Here is a 17,919-nt window from a genome sequence, read left to right on the forward strand (position 1 = left end):
AAAACAGAGATAATGCATGTGAGAAAACGAGTGTGAAGTGCTCGGCATGGTGACAGACACACAGTAAGCCCTTGATACATGGGAGCCGCTGTGGCCATCAGCCTTCTCCCTATTGGTTGTCTACACATAGATGTAAGTACAGGCTGGACAATTTCCTGTTTCTCTGGACCTTTCTGGGGACAAAGGATAGGAAACTGTTCCGAGACAGACCTGTAACTCTAGTAGTTCTCAACCAGGGGCAACTTTGCGTCCCAAAAGACATCTGAAATGTCAGGAGACATTTGGGGTTGTCATAAGGATGCTTCGGGCATCTGGTTGGGAAAGGCCAGGGATGCTGCTAAACATCCCGCAGTGTGCAAGATGCCTCCACAATTTGCCATCTGGCCCAAGTATAAACAGTGCCGAGGCTGGAAAATGCTGCCATTCTCTGGGGTTTTGTGGTATGTCTTGGGCTCGAGACTTCAACATGTAGTAAAGATAGCAAGGAGTTCCCGTTGTGGCTCAGCAGAAACGAATCTGACTAGCATCCATGAGTAAGCAGGTTTGATCCCTGGCCTCGCTCAGTGGATTAAGGATCTGGCATTGTCATGAGCTGTGGTGTAGGTTGCAGACGCAGCTTGCATCCCAAGTGGCTGTGGCTGTGGTGTTGGGTGGCAGCTGCCGCTCCAATTAGACCCCTAGCCTGGGAACCTTGGTATGCCATGGCTGTGACCCTAAAAAGACAAAAATAGATAAGTAAATAAAATAAGAAAAAGAGTGAGCAGAGTCCTGCCCCAACAGGGCTGTGGACTTTCAGGGGGCGCCCAGAAACATTTCTTATCTCCTGGAAGGCTTGGCAGTCACCACAGTCTGAATATTGATCTGAATTTGAGATTCCAGGTCTCCACTCATTTGCTGTATGAATTTGGGCAAGTCACTTAACCTCTCTGAGCCTCCATTTTTTCAATCAGTGGAGTGGAGAGGAATGTCCTGCCTTGTTGTATTGATTAAATGAGAAAACATGCGAAAGCACAACGCCTGACACTTCATTCGCGACCCTTTAAATGTTAGTTCCCTTTCCCTCCCGACCACAATGTCCAGGTGGAATTCTTTCCCTCCGACATATTCACTTAGGAGCATAAACGCTTTAACCCTGTGGCTTGTTTCTGATGGGGACACTGGGACACCTGGAGATTCATGCAGGCACTCCGGTGTGGTTAAGGACTCCAGGGGGCTGGGCCCTTGGCTTGGGCCCAAAGACCAAGGGGCAGACGGAAGGCCCAGATCACATTCCGGTTCTCTGTCACTCTCAATTAGGACGCCCACTGGTCTCTTCCTTCCAGTGACTCCTGGCCTGGCCTGTGCCACCCTTGCGGCATTAGGCATAAATCTGCCTTGTGACCACTTTCATCTGGGCTTTCTATTTATAACCCCTAGTACATGAAATTTATCAGACTTGTAAGTCTTGGCCTGGAAGCTCCTTGCGGTATCTTTCTTTACAATGTGGACCACAAAAATCAGAACCGTTGGATGTTTGGAGTGCCCTGGTGGCTCAGTGGGTTAAGGATCACCATTGTCAGTGGCTCTGGTTACTGCTGTGGTGCTGGTTTGCTCCCCTGCCTTGGAACTTCTGCATGCTGTAGACATGGCAGAAAGAAAGAGAGAAAGAGAGAAAGAAAGAAAGAAAAGAAAGAAAGAAAGAAGGAAGGAAGGAAAGAAAGAAAAGAAAAGAAAAGAAAAGAAAAAGGAAGTTAGTTCAAGCCAGAAATTGGCAGGTAGGTGAGTAAGACTTAATAGATGTGTTTTTCCTGGAACCCAAACCTCCAGATCCACGGGCCACTGCTTTTTCTATAGGATGTCAATCTGATATCGATCCACCACCTCTGTGATCTGGGCCAGGCATGAGGCGGGATGTGCGCCACTAAATATTGATGGAAAGAAAGACTCTTAAAGAAACTCCTTCCATTTCTCATCCTCTTTGAGCTCTAGAAACATGATCTTTGGCCCTTCTTTGAATTGTCTCCGTGCTGTGTACCTGGTAGGTGCTGCCTGAATGAATGACAGGGAAAAGCATAGAAGAACACGTGGGGGGATGAATGTGGGTGTGCACAGATGCCATGGGCGGGTGCCGCCGCTGACAGGAGGATGGGAGAATAGATGCATGAATGAAACAAGAAATGGGCTTCCCGATTTCTGCGAACCAACCACAAGGAGCAGGTCTTCCGTATGTATTTGTGTAGGGCCCCAAGTTCGGGAGAGCATTATGCCAATTCAGACCCCACCTTTGGGAGCTGTGACACACAAACGGGACAGAGTCAACCACAGGCAGGGCAGATGGCGTGGGGGGAGATGATGCAGAACCCAACAGGAATGGAGAGTGTAGGAAGGGCCCAGTTAGGATTCAGACGGACTGGGTTTACTCTGCACTCAGCTGAGCGTTTGGAGGTTCCTATAAGCAATGGTGCTGCCAAGTCAACCCCTCTGCGGAGTTCTCCTTGGTTTGTTCCCATCTCAGATACCTTCCAGAAAGGCTTCCTGCCTTCCAGCCTGAACTGTTCACTGTCTTCCCTCTCCCAGTATCCCCTGGGTCGGTGTCTACAAAGACAGATGAGCTCAGGGATGATCATTGTACAACTATAAATGTAATAAATTCATTGAGTAATAAAAAATATTAAAAATAATAATAAAAAATAAAATAAAATCCTTTCAACCCCTTAAAAAAAAAAAAAAGATGAGCTTTTGGAAGACACTGGTTCTTGATGTAAGCCATGAATGGCTGTTGCACGTGATAGAACCACGAGTTGGAAAGGCCCTTTAAGATCATCCCCATGGAGTTCCCGTATGGCTTAGCAGTAATGAACCTGACTAGTATTCATGAGATGCAGGTTTGATTCCTGGCCTCGCTCGGTGGGTTAAGGATCCAGCATTGCCGTGAGCTGTGGTGTAAGTCGCAGATGTGGCTTGGATCCTGCAATGCTGTGGCTCTGGTGTAGTCAGGCAGCTGTAGCTCTGATTTGACCCCCTACCCTGGGAACTTCCATATGCTGCAGAAATGGCCCTTAAAAAAAAAAAAAAATTGTCTCCAAACTGGGCTATTTTACAGGTGGGGAAACCAAGGTCCAAAGAGGGGAGAGGACTTTCCACAGTCATATAGCAAGAGAAAAATAAAGGGGACCCAGCTCTACTGTCTCTCACCCCAAGTTTATGAATTCATCATTGCTCTTTCCTTGCTCACCCAGCAGCCCCCATGCTCTACCAGTCCCATTAGGATTTGGCCTGCCTGTGGGCTGGTTTCACTATTTCCTCTGCCTCTGCCCTCAGTAGAGATGGAGGAGAAGGTCAAACCCTCTGGAAGTTCTGATGAATTGGGCACCATGCTTCGTAGTCTGGCTCCCTGATACTTGAAATTGACCAAACACAGCCAACACCTGACCAAATGGAGAACTGTGAACTCCAGGAAGAGCAGCGGGAACACAGACTGGGGACAGGAATGAAGAAGAGGGGCTAACATTCACTGCTCACCCCCCATCCCCCAGGGTCTGTGCTGGGCACTTACAACATCTCGTTTATTCTCACAACCTCATAAGAAAGGGAGTGTCATTCCTGTTTTGTAAACGAGAACACTGAGCCCTAGAGACGTGGCTTGGCTTGTGGAGTTGGTCAGCAAGGAGGCCAAGATCTACATGATCCCAAAGCCCTTGCTGGGTCCTAAGCTCCTAGACAACAGGCTTTGTCACAATAAGGTCAAGAGTTCTCAGGACCCGGGAATTCCTATTGTGGCAAAGCAGAAACAAATCCAACTAGTATCCATGAGGATGTAGGTTCGATCCCTGGCCTCACTCAGTGGGTTAAGGATCTGGTGTGGCTGTGAGTTGTGGTATAGGTTGTAGATGTGGCTTGAAGCCTGCACAGCTGTGGCTGTGGTGTAGGCCAGCAGCTGCAGCTCCAATTCTACCCCTAGCCTGGGAACTTCCATATGCTGCAGGTGCGTCCCTAAAAAAAAAAAAAAAAAAAAAAAAAGAATTCTCAGGAGCCACTCAGCAGAAGCTCTCCTGAGGGCCCAAAGCAACAAGATCAAGGCTAACAGGGATCAATGCAAAGTCCTACACTTAAGTTCAAAAAGATAGCTGCACAAGAGTGCAATGGAATTCTGGTTACTGAATGGCAGCTCATCATAACATTGTCATCATTCATTTCCAGCTTTTTGTTTGTTTTTTTGTTTTTGGTAGAAGTTCCCCGGGCCAGGGCTCCAACCTGCGCACCATAATAGTGACAACACTGGATCCTTAACCTACTGAGCCACCAGAGAACTCCATATTGTCACCATTCATAAGGCAGGTGTTATTGCCTTATATTTCCATAGCACTTAGATTTTAGAAAGCCCTTTCACTTACTGCTTTGGGCTTTGACTGACCACAAGCAAGCACAAGAATAAGTCTGAAAAATGTCTAGGGGTGTTTCAACAAGGTGTGTGTGGAGCAGTGCATGATGGCTGCCTGTAAAGCTAATGAACTCTCTGTTTGCATAAATCTAGCTTAATAGCAATTGCCACTGTACTAAATATTTTGCACTTTTCATCTCATTTAATTCTTACACAACCCTAAGGAGTTTGTCATTCCTGTTTTATAAATGAGAAAACCAAGAAGTAAGGAAAACTGACCAAAGTGACAAACCTTGTAAATAGTAGAATTCAGGCTCAGGCCTGATAATTGGCAAGAAAAATGTCATTCTGATGAGGTCAGTCCCCCTCTGGAGTCACATATCCAGTTTGGGGTGTTCTAGTTAAGGAAGACATTGATGCATAGTTCTCAAAGAGGAACCCATCCATGAGTTCACTCTGAAAATTGTTGGAAAGAGCTGAGACTATTCTGGAGAAGAAAATCATGAGAGAACATACAACTGCCATTTCCAAGGGCAGAAAACGCCTCTACTCAGAAACAGATTGGGTTCAAGGGACATTTACCAACCATTTGTTGGTTTAAGGTCAAAGGGACATACTATCGCCAACTGCTATCGCCACCTACTGGTAGGAGGTGAAATTGATCTGCGAATTTCAGCTATGGAAACTGTTGCGTTTGTAGGGGTTTAACTTTTCAGACATAGAAGTGCTTTTAAACATGACTGTTGTCAGGTGTGAGAGGTAACAAATTACCTTTGTGGGAAAAGAGTTAGGACCAATGGTTGAAAATCACAAGGGGAGAGATTATGGCTCCAAAATGAGGGTTAATTTTATGATAATTAAAAGATTCTGAAAAAAAAATTCCAATAAATCCAGGGACAGATTTATGGGAATAATGAGGTTCTTCTCTATGGAAGAGCCCAAGTCATGCTGAATGTCCTATCTCCTGGGTGACTGGGAGAAATGAATCCCGAAGTTTTGTTGGGTCTTGGGCATTCGCAGCTTTCTTATTCTGAGTTATAGTTGGCCATTTGGGTAATGGTCTGCCAGAATTGATAGTGTCTTAGTTGTCTTATCCGGGGAGGAACTTTTAGGCTAGTCCAGAGGGAAGGTACCATGGAGGCAGAGCAGAAGGAGAAGATATTTTGGACACGTAGGGTCTGGCAACATTTATCCTCTAGTTATGGCCCTTATACTTGACCAATGAGCAGTCAGAGGGGGCAGTTCAGTGGGTACAGGGTCATGACACTCCATCACTTCCCAATCTGACCTCCCACACATGGCCATTTGTAAACAACACGGGAACAACTGTTCCTTGTCGATTCTGCAAATGTGATTCAGGCTCTGCTGGAAACAGAGGTTCAGGGCATAGCCAAGGTCAGGGACCAGTTAGGTAGGACCAGTCTGGGTCAGGGCTAGATCAAGGGCTCTGGTTCTCTCTCTGGCACAGCCTGTGAGGATTTTCTTGTCAAAGCCCTCCATTGATTTGGGCCCCAGATGCTGGCCATGGCCCCTTGTGCATTCACTAGGAGGGAGTCTAGTGAGAGCTTATGGACAAGGGGCTGTGAAACCAGACAGACCCTAGCTTGAATCCCTGTGAGTGTAGATTGATTTCTTCTCTGATCTGAATCTCAGTGTCCTCATCTGTAGAATGGACACAGTGACAGCCCCCTCCTTACCAGATAGGTATGAGGATTAATCAATAGTTATTTTTATTGTTGTTGTTATTAAATGAACTTCAGCCAGTGAAAACTAGCCTCACCCTCCCTATATGCTCCCCAATTTTCTGTGGCCATGGAGCATGGTCACAGGCACGTTTGATACTGAAGTCCCCCTGCTGGACCGCACTTGGTTAACAAGAATCTCTGGGGCCCACACATGAAAACATCCACATCCAGAGTTCCCGTCGTGGCGCAGTGGTTAACAAATCCAGCTAGGAACCATGAGGTTGTGGCTTCGGTCCTTGCCCCTGCTTAGTGGGTTAACGATCCGGCGTTGCCGTGAGCTGTGGTGTAGGTTGCAGACGCGGCTTGGATCCCACGTTGCTGTGGCTCTGGCGTAGGCCGGTGGCTACAGCTCCGATTCGACCCCTAGCCTGGGAACCTTCATATGCTGCGGGAGTGGCCCAAGAAATAGCAAAAAGACAAAAAAAAAAAAAATCCTGCTGAATAGCATTGAGAACTATGTCTAGATACTCATGTTGCAACAGAAGAAAGGGTGGGGAAAAAACTGTAATTGTAATGTATACATGTAAGGATAACCTGACCCCCTTGCTGTACAGTGGAAAAATAAAATAAAAATAAAAATAAAAATAAAAATAAAAAGAAGAAAAGAAAACATCCACATCCTTGGCCATTGATGCTCCACCACCCTCCCTCCCACATTGTCTGATGTGGCGGGAACAGAGATGTAATTGAGAGCCGTTCATCCTTAGAGGAGGCCAGATATGCTCTGGCATCACTCAGTATTCTCTCAGAAAGCAGAGTGGCTGGGTCCATCTGAAAGGGAGTCACACCTGGAACTCGGCACCCAGGTGACCACCCTGAAGGACCTGCAGAGGAGCCTGTGCCCTGGTGGCCTTAGACAGCTCCATTACTGGTCAGTATGTGTCTGTGTGTGTACATGTGTGAGTTTCTGTGGCCACTGGTCATGCCCTGCCACCCCCTGCCCCCGCCGCTCCCGCCATGTGTACCAGGGTCAGGTGGTACAGAGAGAAGGATATAGGCTTCGAAGTTTGCCAAGCCGAATTCATCCGCCAAGCCTGATGCCTCCAGGTCATATGATCATGGAAAATCTCAGCGTTCCCATTTGATTCCCATTGTGGCTCAGCAGTAACAAACCCAACTAGTAACCAAGAAGATGCAGGTTCGATCCCTGACCTCGCTCAGTGGGTTAAGGATCTGGTGTTGCCTCAAGCTGTGGCGTAGTTCACAGAGGAGGCTCGGATATGGCATTGCTGTGGCTGTGGCATAGGCCAGCAGCTGCAGTTCTGATTCTACCCCTAGCCTGGGAATTTCTCTATTCCAAGGTGTGGCCCTAAAACACAAACAAACAAACAAACAAACAAACGAAAACAAAGGAAGGAAGAAAGGAAGGGAGAGGAAAATCTATTTTACATGGTATTTGCTAATTAAATCAGAGGACAGATTAAAAAATACAGTCACAAGGTCCTAGCAAGTGGCAGACACTAGGATTTTGGCTTTGGTTATTTTTGTGCATGTTGGTTTAATGGGAGATGTGTCCACGGTACAGTTAATTTATTTAGTGATTATGCCACGCCTCTCCTTAAGAAAGAAAAGTTTTTTTCCTTCTTCTTCTTCTTTTTTTTTTTTTGTCTTTTTGCCTTTTCTAGGGCCGCTCCCGCAGCATATGGAGGTTCCGAGGCTAGGGGTCCAATCAGAGCCATAGCTGCTAGCCTACACCAGAGCCGCAGCAATGCAGGTCCAATCCGCGTCTGCAACCTACACCACAGCTAAGAGCAATGCTGGATCCTTAACCCACTGAGCAAGGCCAGGGATCGAACCCACAACCTCATGGTTCCTAGTCGGATTCGTTAACCACTGTGCCACGATGGGAACTCCGAAAGTTTCTTTTTCTTGTTTTGAGCCCCTCTCTAATTCAGCAAATCTTTACTAATACCCACTAAAATACCAAGGGTTCTCTTTTTCTCTCTCTCTCTCTCTTTTTTTTTTTTTTTAATCTTTTTTAAGGCTGCACCCATGGCATATACAAGTTTGCAGGCTAGGGATCGAATTGAAGCCGCAGCTGCCGGCCTACACCACAGCCACCGCATCTGAGATCTGAGCCACATCCTCAACCTATGCTGCAGGCAAGGCCAGGGTTCAGACCTGCATCCTCATGGATCCTAGTCAGCTTCTAAACCCGCTGAGCCAGGGGTTAAGAAACTCCATCGGTTACCATTTATTGAGCACTTAAAAGCACTTTCCGTATTTAACCTCAAACCCTCATTTCCCCTGGAAAAAGCTACCTCTTTTTACAAACAGCAAAGTCAGCTGGGAGAAGTTCAGTTACTCACTCAAGTCCTTCTACCAGCAAAGGTGAGGAGAGCCAGACACTCTAAGGGTGGGAGCAGGGGAGAGGCAGAAGAGTGTGTAAGAGAACCACAAAGAGTCTCTACCCCTAAGGACCTGACAGTGGCCTGGGAAAGTTGACTGTCATACACAGCAACTGAGAGGAGCCGTGATGCTGCAGTTTCTCAGCAGCAAAGTGTGATGCTTCAGAGGCTTAGGTGAGCTGAGAGATACTGCATGTGAAGGCACCTAGGACAGCCTTGTGCTGGGGAGATGCTGACTTCCCCAGTAATGAGGGTTTTGTGCAACCTGACCTGTGTTCTCTCTCTTGCCCCACCCCAACCATGCCCATCCTTCAAGGCCCATTCAAATTTATCTCCTTCCTGAAGTCACTCTTCATAACCCAGTGCTCATGTCACTGACTGCTTAATAATCATATAAACATAGTTACTTGTTTCATCTGCTTTTGCTCACCCTCCTTAGGTTGTAAAGCTTTTGAAAGCAGAATCATTTTAGGCATTGTTGTGGGGTGGCTCAGTCCCCTTAGCATGGGAAGTAGATGCCCTGGGATCAGTTCTACTAGGTAAACTTGGGGCTCCACATATTGTTAAGGGCTTCAGTGGGGTGTGTGTGTGTATGTGTGTGTGTGTGTGTGTGTGTGTGTGTGTGTGTGTGTGTGTTTTGCTCCACCTGTAACAGAAATTCCCAGGCTAGGGATTGAACCTGCACCACAGCAGTAACCAAAGCCACAGCAGTGAGAACACCAGATCTTTTAACTTCTAGACCACCCAGGAATACCAGGGCTTCAGTTTCATTAGTCAAATAGCAATAGTATCTCCCTCACACAGTCTGGAGAAGATCAGCAGAGACATTCTGTGTGAAACATAGGACGCATGGAATAACGGTTGTTGAATGAATTGAAACTGCTTTGAAAAAATGAAGTTCTTTACAAATATTTGAGCTTATTTTTAATTCCCCCTGGTATACGGTTAAAGGCCTTGTGTTTCCTTGCTTAAGTGTTTCCTCCAGTCATCCAGGTGAAGACCAAAGGAGGCCCCATGTAGAGCTTATGTTGGTTTTAAACAAAATTTCATCTTCTTTCTCACCAGATCACAATGACCACAGCTACCCCTTTGGGGGGTACCCCCTTCTTCTCAGTGAACATGACCACCAGAGAAGAAGACTTTCTGTACAAGAGTAAGGTCACCTTGGCTTGGCGGCCGGGGGAGGGAGGGCGGGCGGGACAGGTGTCATGGTCGTCACCTGGTGTTGAGGTCAAGAGCATGGGCTATGGAGACAAACTGCCGGAGTCTCAGTTTCAATCATACCACTTGCCAACTCTGTGACCCTGTGCATGTGACTTACCGCGCCACACCCCTTTCCTCATCTAGAAGATGGGATGTTAATGAAGCTGCCACATAGGTGGGAGGGAGGTCCCTACTCCTATCCCTGAAGAGGGGATAATCCATGTCAAGAGTTTACTGTTGCCTTTGTGCCTGTGATGCATACTAAATACCTAATGAATATTATTATTACTACTGTTACTGTCATTGTCTGTCTGTTTTTTTTTGGCCGCACCTGCAGCCTGTGGAAGTTTCCAGGCCAGGGATCAAACCCATGCCACAACCAAGACCCAGGCCACTGCAGTGACAACACCAGATCCTTTAACTCACTGCGCCATAAGGGAATTCCATGTTACTGTTATTTTCCTTAGGGAGCTTTGGGTTTAGAGGGTGGTGGAAATCTGAATCTCTTATAAGATGTTCCTACATAAGTCACCTTAAAATGCACCTAATTTCATACGATTTTTGTGAAGCAAAGACATCCCATCCATTCACAAAGGAATTCATGAATGTTGGTGGGAAGAGTTAGTCCTGGGAAGACATTTGCCAGGAACAAGGGGTCCCCAGAAGGAAAAATTTGAGGAACACTCTTCAGACAACTGGTTGGTTTTGTCTTAGGTGAAGTTTGGATACACTTCAGTCATCGCAGGTGACTTGGTACATACCTCTGCCAATGGACCAGGCCTCCCCACCACACTTGGAGCAGTGATGACTAGTGATAAACGGCTCCAGGTTGCGATTGGCAGGAACCTGGATTAATGTCAGGATGTGTCTCTCCATGGAGACCCAGAGAGGGTCGCCCTTGGGCCAGGACCCCACATGTTAGCCTGCCCCTTGCTGGGAGTGGAGACCTACAGAGGCCTGCTGAGGTATGTTGCAGAGCAGTTCTGAAGGGAAATGCAGGGTATTTTTTTTTTTTTTCTTTTTAGCTGTACCACAGCATATGGAAGTTTCCCAGGCCAAGGGATCAAATCCCAACTGTAGCTGCAACCTATACCATAGCTGTGGCAACGGCAGATCTTTAATCCACTATGCCAGAGTGGGAACTCCTGTTTTTATTTAATTAAAAGTAATGGTTCTCAGGAGTTCCTGCTGTGGCTCAGTGGTAACGAACCTGACTAGTATCCGTGAGAACACAGGTTCGACCCTGGCCCCACTCAGTGGGTTAAGGATCCAGCGTTGCACAGCTTGGATCCTGTGTTGCTGTGGCTGTGGCGGAGGCCAGCAGCTGCAGCTCTGATTCACCCGCTAGCCTGGAAACTTCCATATGCCACAGGTGCAGCCCTTAAAAAAAAAAAAAAAGATGAAAAAAAAGGAGTGCTTCTCAACTAGGCCATTTTGCTCCCTAAATAGGATTGCCAGATTTAGCAAATAAAAGTACAGGACATCAATTAAATTTGAATTAAGATGAAACAATAGGTTTTCAGCATAAAGATGTCTCATGCTATATTTTAGAAATATTTTTAAATTATTCATTGTTTATCAGATATTCTCATTTTAAAAAACCTTATTGGATTAGAGTTGACTTGAGATGTTGTGTTAGTTTCAAGTCTACAGCAAAGTGGATGAGTTTACATATGCATGTATCCATTCTTTTTCAGTCTTTTCCCTTATAGCGGATCAAGTAGATTTCCCTGTGCTATAAGTAGGTCCTCGTTACTTATCTATTTGTTATATAGTAGTGTTAATCCCAACCTGCTAATTTACCCCTCCCCCCAGATATTCTAATTTAAATGGGTGTCCTATGCTTTCTCTGTCATTCGTACCATCAGGGGACATTTGGAAATGTCTGGGGACAGTTGTGGTTGTTACAGCTGGAGGCATTAATGAGGAACTGTGCTATTGGTGTCTAGTAAGTGGAGGCCACGGATGCTCTAACATCCTACCATGCACAGGACAGCCCCCTTGACAAAGAATTATCCACCTGAGGTGGAAAAACCCACCAGACTCCCCAGGAAGGAAAGAAAAACAAGTTGCTTCCTAATGGATTCCTCACCCCCTTTCTTTTTCACTCCCAGTCTTTCCACATATGAATAATTGCAGTTTGTTTTTTTTTTTTAAGTAAGCTTTTCATAAGAGCATTCCATGCATTCTGGAGTTCCCTGGTGGCCTAGTGGTTAAGGATCTAGTGTCACTGCTGTGGCAGTTTCAATCCCTGGCCCAAGAAATTTCCCATGCCATGGGCATGGCCAAAAAAAATTTAAAAAAATGAATTATTAAAAAAGGTTCAGAAAAAAAAAAAAAGGTTCAGGAGTTCCTGTCTTGGTGCAGTGGTTAACAAATCCAACTAGGAACCATGACGTTGCAGGTTTGATCCCTGGCCTTGCTCAGTGGGTTAGGGATCCGGCATTGCCATAAGCTGTGGTGTAGTTCGCAGATGCAGTTCAGATCCCAAGTTGCTGTTGCTCTGGAGCAGGCTGGCAGCTACAGCTCCTTAGACCCCTAGTTTGGGAACCTCCATATGCCATGGGTGTGGCCCTAGAAAAGACAAAAAGACAAAAAGACAAAAAAAAATAAAATAAATAAGTTTACCCTAGAAGTTCCCATCATGGCTCTGGGGAAACAAATCTGACTAGCATCCATGAGGACAAAGATTCAATCCCCGGCCTTGCTCAGTGGGTTGAGGATCCGGCCTTGCCGTCATCTGTGGTATAGGTTGCAGATGTGGCTTGGATCTGGCATTGCTGTGGCTGTGGTGTAGGCCAGTGACTACAGCTCTGATTGGACTCCTAGCCTGGGAACCTCCATATGCTGTAGGCTTGGCCTTAAAAAGAAGACACAAAAAGTTTCACCATAAAAAGCAAAAATAAACAACAGAAGTTTTTTGGTTTTTTTCCTTGTCTTTTTGCCTTTTCTGGGGCTGCTCCTGTGGCATATGGAGGTTCCCAGGCTAGGGGTCTAATTGGAGCTGTAGCTGCCAGCCTAAGCCACAATCACAGCAACACGGGATCCGAGCCGCATCTTCGACCTACACCACAGCTCATGGCAACGCTGCATCCTTAACTCACTGAGCGAGGCCAGGGATCGAAGCTGAAACCTCATGGTTCCTAGCGGATTTGTTAACCACTGTGCCACGACAGGAACTCCAGTTTTTGTTTTTTTAAAAAAAAGAAAGTTCCTGTTGTGGCACAGGGAAAACGAATTCAACTAGTATCCATGAGGATGAGGGTTTGATTCCCGGCCTCCATCAGTGGGTTAAGGATCCAGTTTTGCTGTGAGCTGTGGTGTAGGTCACAGACAAGGCTCAGATCCCATGTTGCTGTGGCTGTGGTGTAGGCCAGCAGCTGTAGCTCAGATTCAACCCCCAGCCTGGAAATTTCCATATGCCATGGGTGTGGCCCTAAAAAGCAAAAATAAAATAAAAAACAGAAGTTTAAAAAAAAATTCATACTTTAAACCAATCTATTTGATTCTGGGGAATTTATCATAAGAAATAATCCCAAATAGATAAGAAGCTGTGTGAATGAAAGTGTTTATTACATTGTTAATATTCTAAATACAGGAAATGTTGAGTAAGAGATAGATCCTCAACCTGCTGAACCACCAAGAAACTCCTACGAATATTTTTTAAGATGGGTTTTAAGGGAATTCCTGTTGTGGCTCAGTGGTAATAAACCCAACTAGTATCCATGAGGATTCAGGTTCAATCCCTGGCCTCGCTCAGTGGGTTAAGGATCCTGCATTGTTGTGGCTGTGGTGTAGGCCGGCAGCTGCAACTCCGATTCAACTCTTAGCATGGGAAATTCCATAGGCCATGGGGGCAGCCCTAACAAGACAAAAAAAAAAAAAGATTGCTTTTCAGATATAGGATTAATAAATTATTCAAAAAGATGATAGATATTTAATATGCATATATGCAAAAATATGATCGCAGAGGTGAAGATATTCCCATACAGGCTCTCCGTGGTTCTTGGGGCAGTGAGGTCTTCATCCTCCCCTCCTTTTCAGCTTGTATTTATATTTTCAAAATTATTTACAGAAATCACGTGTTACTTTTCTATAATCAACAAGAGGGAAAGGGTGTTTTGTTTGCCTATTTCACAAAAGAAGTTTGAAGCTATGTTGGGGATGATAAGAGCAGGACTTGGCAGGAGGCAGAATGTTGGCAGGTACCGTGCTGAGGATATGGGCCTCCAAGCCTCACTGGAGGGAGAGGGGTGCTGCGACCCTCGAGGCGACTCTGTCCTGGGGTCAGCAGTGAGTGTCCCAGAACATCCCAGCCTCTCCCCTTGACCCCAGTGAGGTGCCACAGCACGGGTCCCCCTCTGGCTCGGAATCCTTCCCTGCATCTGTTTGCACACTAGCCAGCTCCCCCCCACTCTTCCTTGTAGGCTCTGGAGCCATCGTGGCTGCCATCGTGGTGGTTGTCGTCATCATCTTCACCGTGGTGCTGATCTTGCTGAAGATGTACAACAGGTACGTGGTACCCTGGGCTTCAGAAGTGTCTGGTGCCTTCAGTGATGTCAGGATGAAAGGGAGCTCACAGGGGAGGGTGCCTGTTCTGTGCACGGCAGTATCTATGTGCCCGTCATCAAAGGCTCTAACGCTTTGTGGGTCCTTTGCGGATGTCTAGTCTGCTGGAAGAACGTCACAGTGACCAAATATTTTCGTAGCTGGAGAAGTGTTTTTAAAATATAATAATTATTATGACAATGATAATGACCTTGAGCTCTGTGGTAAACTCCTGTATGTACTTTACAGATAACAGAGGAATGTTTCAAACCTCCTCTCTTGGGGAGCCCTCTGCTGGGTTGTCTTGAGTGGACCACAGGAGAATTGGAGGGGACAAATACTGAAGTGCACAGACCCGTGACTTTACTTTCTGGGGCCCAAAAAGAGGAAATAAAATAAGTTGATCACAAAAAAGAATAAAGGTTGTGTTACCACGTTATGTGTTGTCACCTCCAACCACAGCTTTACTAGGAGATTATTCTTTTCAGGAAGGAAATCCAAATAAAAAAGACTAAATATAATCATATTATAGAAGAAGCCGTTTAAAAATATATATGTCATAAAAATATATTTATTGATGAAGAAAGCTGTTTACAATGTGCTATCAAAATTCACACAATGTTGTGTACATCATAATCATACATGTGTGTTACACACACACACACACGGAAGTTTTGAATGCATATAACAACCAGTATGTCTGCATGATGGAGTTGCTGATAGGTTAGTTGGTTTGTTGCTTTTTGCAGGGTCAGTAGTTTATGCATTGTTTTATAATAGTATTAATATTATTTAGGAGTTCCTATTGTGGCTCAATGGGTTAAGAACCCAACTAGTATCCATGAAGATGTGGGTTTGATCCCTGGCCTCTCTCAGGATCTAATGGATCCAATGTTACTGTGAGCTGCAGTGTAGGTTGTAGACATGGCTTGGATCTGGCATGGCTGTGGCTGTGGAATAGGCCAGCAGCTGTAGCTCTGTTTCGACCCCTAGCCTGGGAACTTCCATATGCTATGGGTGTGGCCATAAAAAGAAAAAAAAATTATTTATAAAGGGAGCTAACGTATATTGATCCCTTACTATGTGCTTGGTATGGTTCTAAGCTCCTTACATGTATTATTAACTCATCTACTCTTCATAACAAGCCCACAAGAATGGGTATTTTTATATCTCCCAACTTTTTTTTGGCCGTACCCACGGCATGCAGATGTTCCCAGCCCAAGGATCGAACCTGTGCCATAGCAGTGACCCAAGCCGCTGCAGTGACAACCCTGGATCTTTAACCAGTGCCGCAAGAGAACTCCCATATCCCCAATTTTATAGGTGTGAAACAGGCACAGGAAGATTAAGTGACATGCCCAAGTTTACTCAGCCCTAATTGGCAGAGTTGGGATTCAAGCTCAGTCTATCTTGTTTCGAAGAAAATATTCCCACTACTACACATAATAATATACATATTTTGCTTTTTTATGGCTGCACTGGCATATGGAAATTCCTGGGCTAAGGATTGAATTAGAGCTATAGCTGCTGGCCTACAGCACAGCCACAGCAATGCCAGATCCAAGCCTCATCTGTGACCTACACCACTGCTCGAGGCAATGCCAGATCCTTAACCCACTGAGCGAGGTCAGAGATCGAACCCTCATCCTCATGGAGGCTAGTCGGGTTTGTAATCTGCTGAGCCACAACAGGAACCTCCATATATGATTTTTCTAAATCTTTGAGCCATCACAGCTTTGGTCTATTCCAAACTAGGAAGTAGCATCAGACCCCAATGTCTACTGGCCATTCCTCTCCATCATTGCTGGAGCTCTGCACCCCTTTTCTATGTTGTAATCTGAGTGGATACTCCACTCACCCCATCTGGTTTACAGTGATGCCTGGCTTACAAAATGAGAGACCTGGGTTCAGCCTTTGGTCTGTCAAAAGCAAGCAAGTCATGTAACTTGTCTGTGCTTCAATTTTATCATCTTTGAAATAGAAGGATCTCAGAGTTCGCTGGTGGCCTAGCAAGTAAGGATTTGGCATTGTCACTGCTATGGCTGGGGGTCAATCCCTGGCCTGGGAACTTTGGGTGCCACAGGCACAGCTGAAAAAAATTAAAAAGTAAAAAAGAAAAATAAGGGAGCTTCCATTGTGGTTAAGCAGGTTAAGAATCCAGCTAGTATCCAGGAGGATATGGGTTCAATCCCTGGCCTCACTCAGTGGATTAAGGATCTGGCCTTGCTGCAAGCTGTGGTGTAGGTCACAGATACGGCTTGGATCCCGAGTTGCTGTGGCTGTGGTGTAGGCCAGCAGCTGCAGCTCCAATATGACCCCAGCCCAGGAACTTCCATGTGCCACAGGTATGGCCCTAAAAAGAAAAAAGAAAAAAATACATACATACATAAAGAAATAAATGACAGATTGGGGGAGGGATTAAATGGGGTTTGGGGATTGGCATATGCACACTGTGGTATATGGAATGACTGGCCAGTGGACACCTGCTGAATAGCACAGAATTCTACCCAATATTCTGTGGTAATCTATATGGGAAAAGACTCTGAAAAAGAATGGGAAAAAAAAAGATGAAAAGAAAAAAACCCAAAAATAAAAAATAAAATTAAGGAGTTCCTGTCGTGGCCCAATGGTTAACAAATCCGGCCAGGAACCATGAGGTTGTGGGTTTGATCCCTGGCCTTGCTCAGTGGGTTGAGGATCTGGCATTGCCCTGAGCCGTGGTGTAGGTCGCAGACTCGGCTCGGATTCTGAGTTGCTGTGGCTGTGGTGTAGGCCAGCGGCTACGGCTCCGATTAGACCCCTAGCCTGGGAACCTCCATATGCGTGGGAAGCAGCCCTAAAAAAGGCAAAAAGACAAAATTAATTAATTAATTAATTAAAATTAAATAGAAGAGTCTCAAGTGTGACAATTGTGTCATAGTTATATTGAAGAATGCTATTGTTCCTAGGAGTATTTAAATGAAATGTCATGATGTCTGCAACTAACCCACAAATGATTCATAATTTAAAAACAGAAAACAGCAAAAAGGAGTTCCTGTCGTGGCTCAGTGGTTAATGAATCCGACTAGGAACCATGAGGTTGTGGGTTCAACCCCTGACCTTGCTCAGTGGGTTAAGGATCTGGCATTGCCATGAGCTATGGTGTAGGTCACAGATGCGGCTTGGATCTGGCATTGCTGTGGCTCTGGCGGAGGCAGGTGGCTACAGCTCCTATTCGACCTCTAGCCTGGGAACCTCTATGTGCTGTGGGAGCGGCCCTAGAAAAGGCAAAAAGACAAAAACAAAACAAAACCCAACTCGTGTGTGTGTGTGTGTGTGTGTGTGTGTGTGTGTGTGTGAGTGTGTGTAAATGAGGAGAGAAAGAGAAAGAAAGCAAACATGGCAAGTCATTCAGAGAAGGGTATTCAGGTATTAATTGCACTATTCGTGCAATTCTGAGGCTCTGACATTTTGAAAAAAGAAGGGAGTTCCCTTTTGGCACAGCAGGTTAAAGATCTGGCATTGTCACTGCAGCAGATCAGGTCACTGCTGTGATGTGGGTTTGATCCCTGGTCCGGGAACTTCCACATGCCACAAATGTGATGAATTAAAAAAGGGGGGGGGGTTCCCATTATGGTTCAGTGGAAAGAAATCTGACTAGCATCCATGAAGACACAGGTTCTATCCCTGGCCTCACTCAGTGAGTTAAGGATCTGGTATTGCCTTAAGCTGTGGT

At 45.7% G+C, this 17,919-nt stretch overlaps 1 protein-coding gene across 3 annotated transcripts in view; it reads left to right on the forward strand.

Annotated features, from left to right (window-relative positions):
- Positions 1-17,919, forward strand: part of NCMAP (non-compact myelin associated protein) — a 41,517-nt gene that overhangs the window by 19,363 nt on the left and 4,235 nt on the right. For all 3 annotated transcript variants that reach the window (XM_005665097.3, XM_013999054.2, XM_003127704.4), the window contains exons 2-3: positions 9,519-9,606; positions 14,084-14,168. In XM_005665097.3, coding sequence (XP_005665154.1) covers positions 9,525-9,606; positions 14,084-14,168 — 167 coding nt within the window. In that variant the 5' untranslated portion in view covers positions 9,519-9,524. The remainder of the gene's footprint in view (positions 1-9,518; positions 9,607-14,083; positions 14,169-17,919) is intronic.

This window comes from Sus scrofa, chromosome 6, assembly GCF_000003025.6.
Source record: "Sus scrofa isolate TJ Tabasco breed Duroc chromosome 6, Sscrofa11.1, whole genome shotgun sequence".
In the NCBI taxonomy this organism is placed as follows: domain Eukaryota; kingdom Metazoa; phylum Chordata; class Mammalia; order Artiodactyla; family Suidae; genus Sus; species Sus scrofa.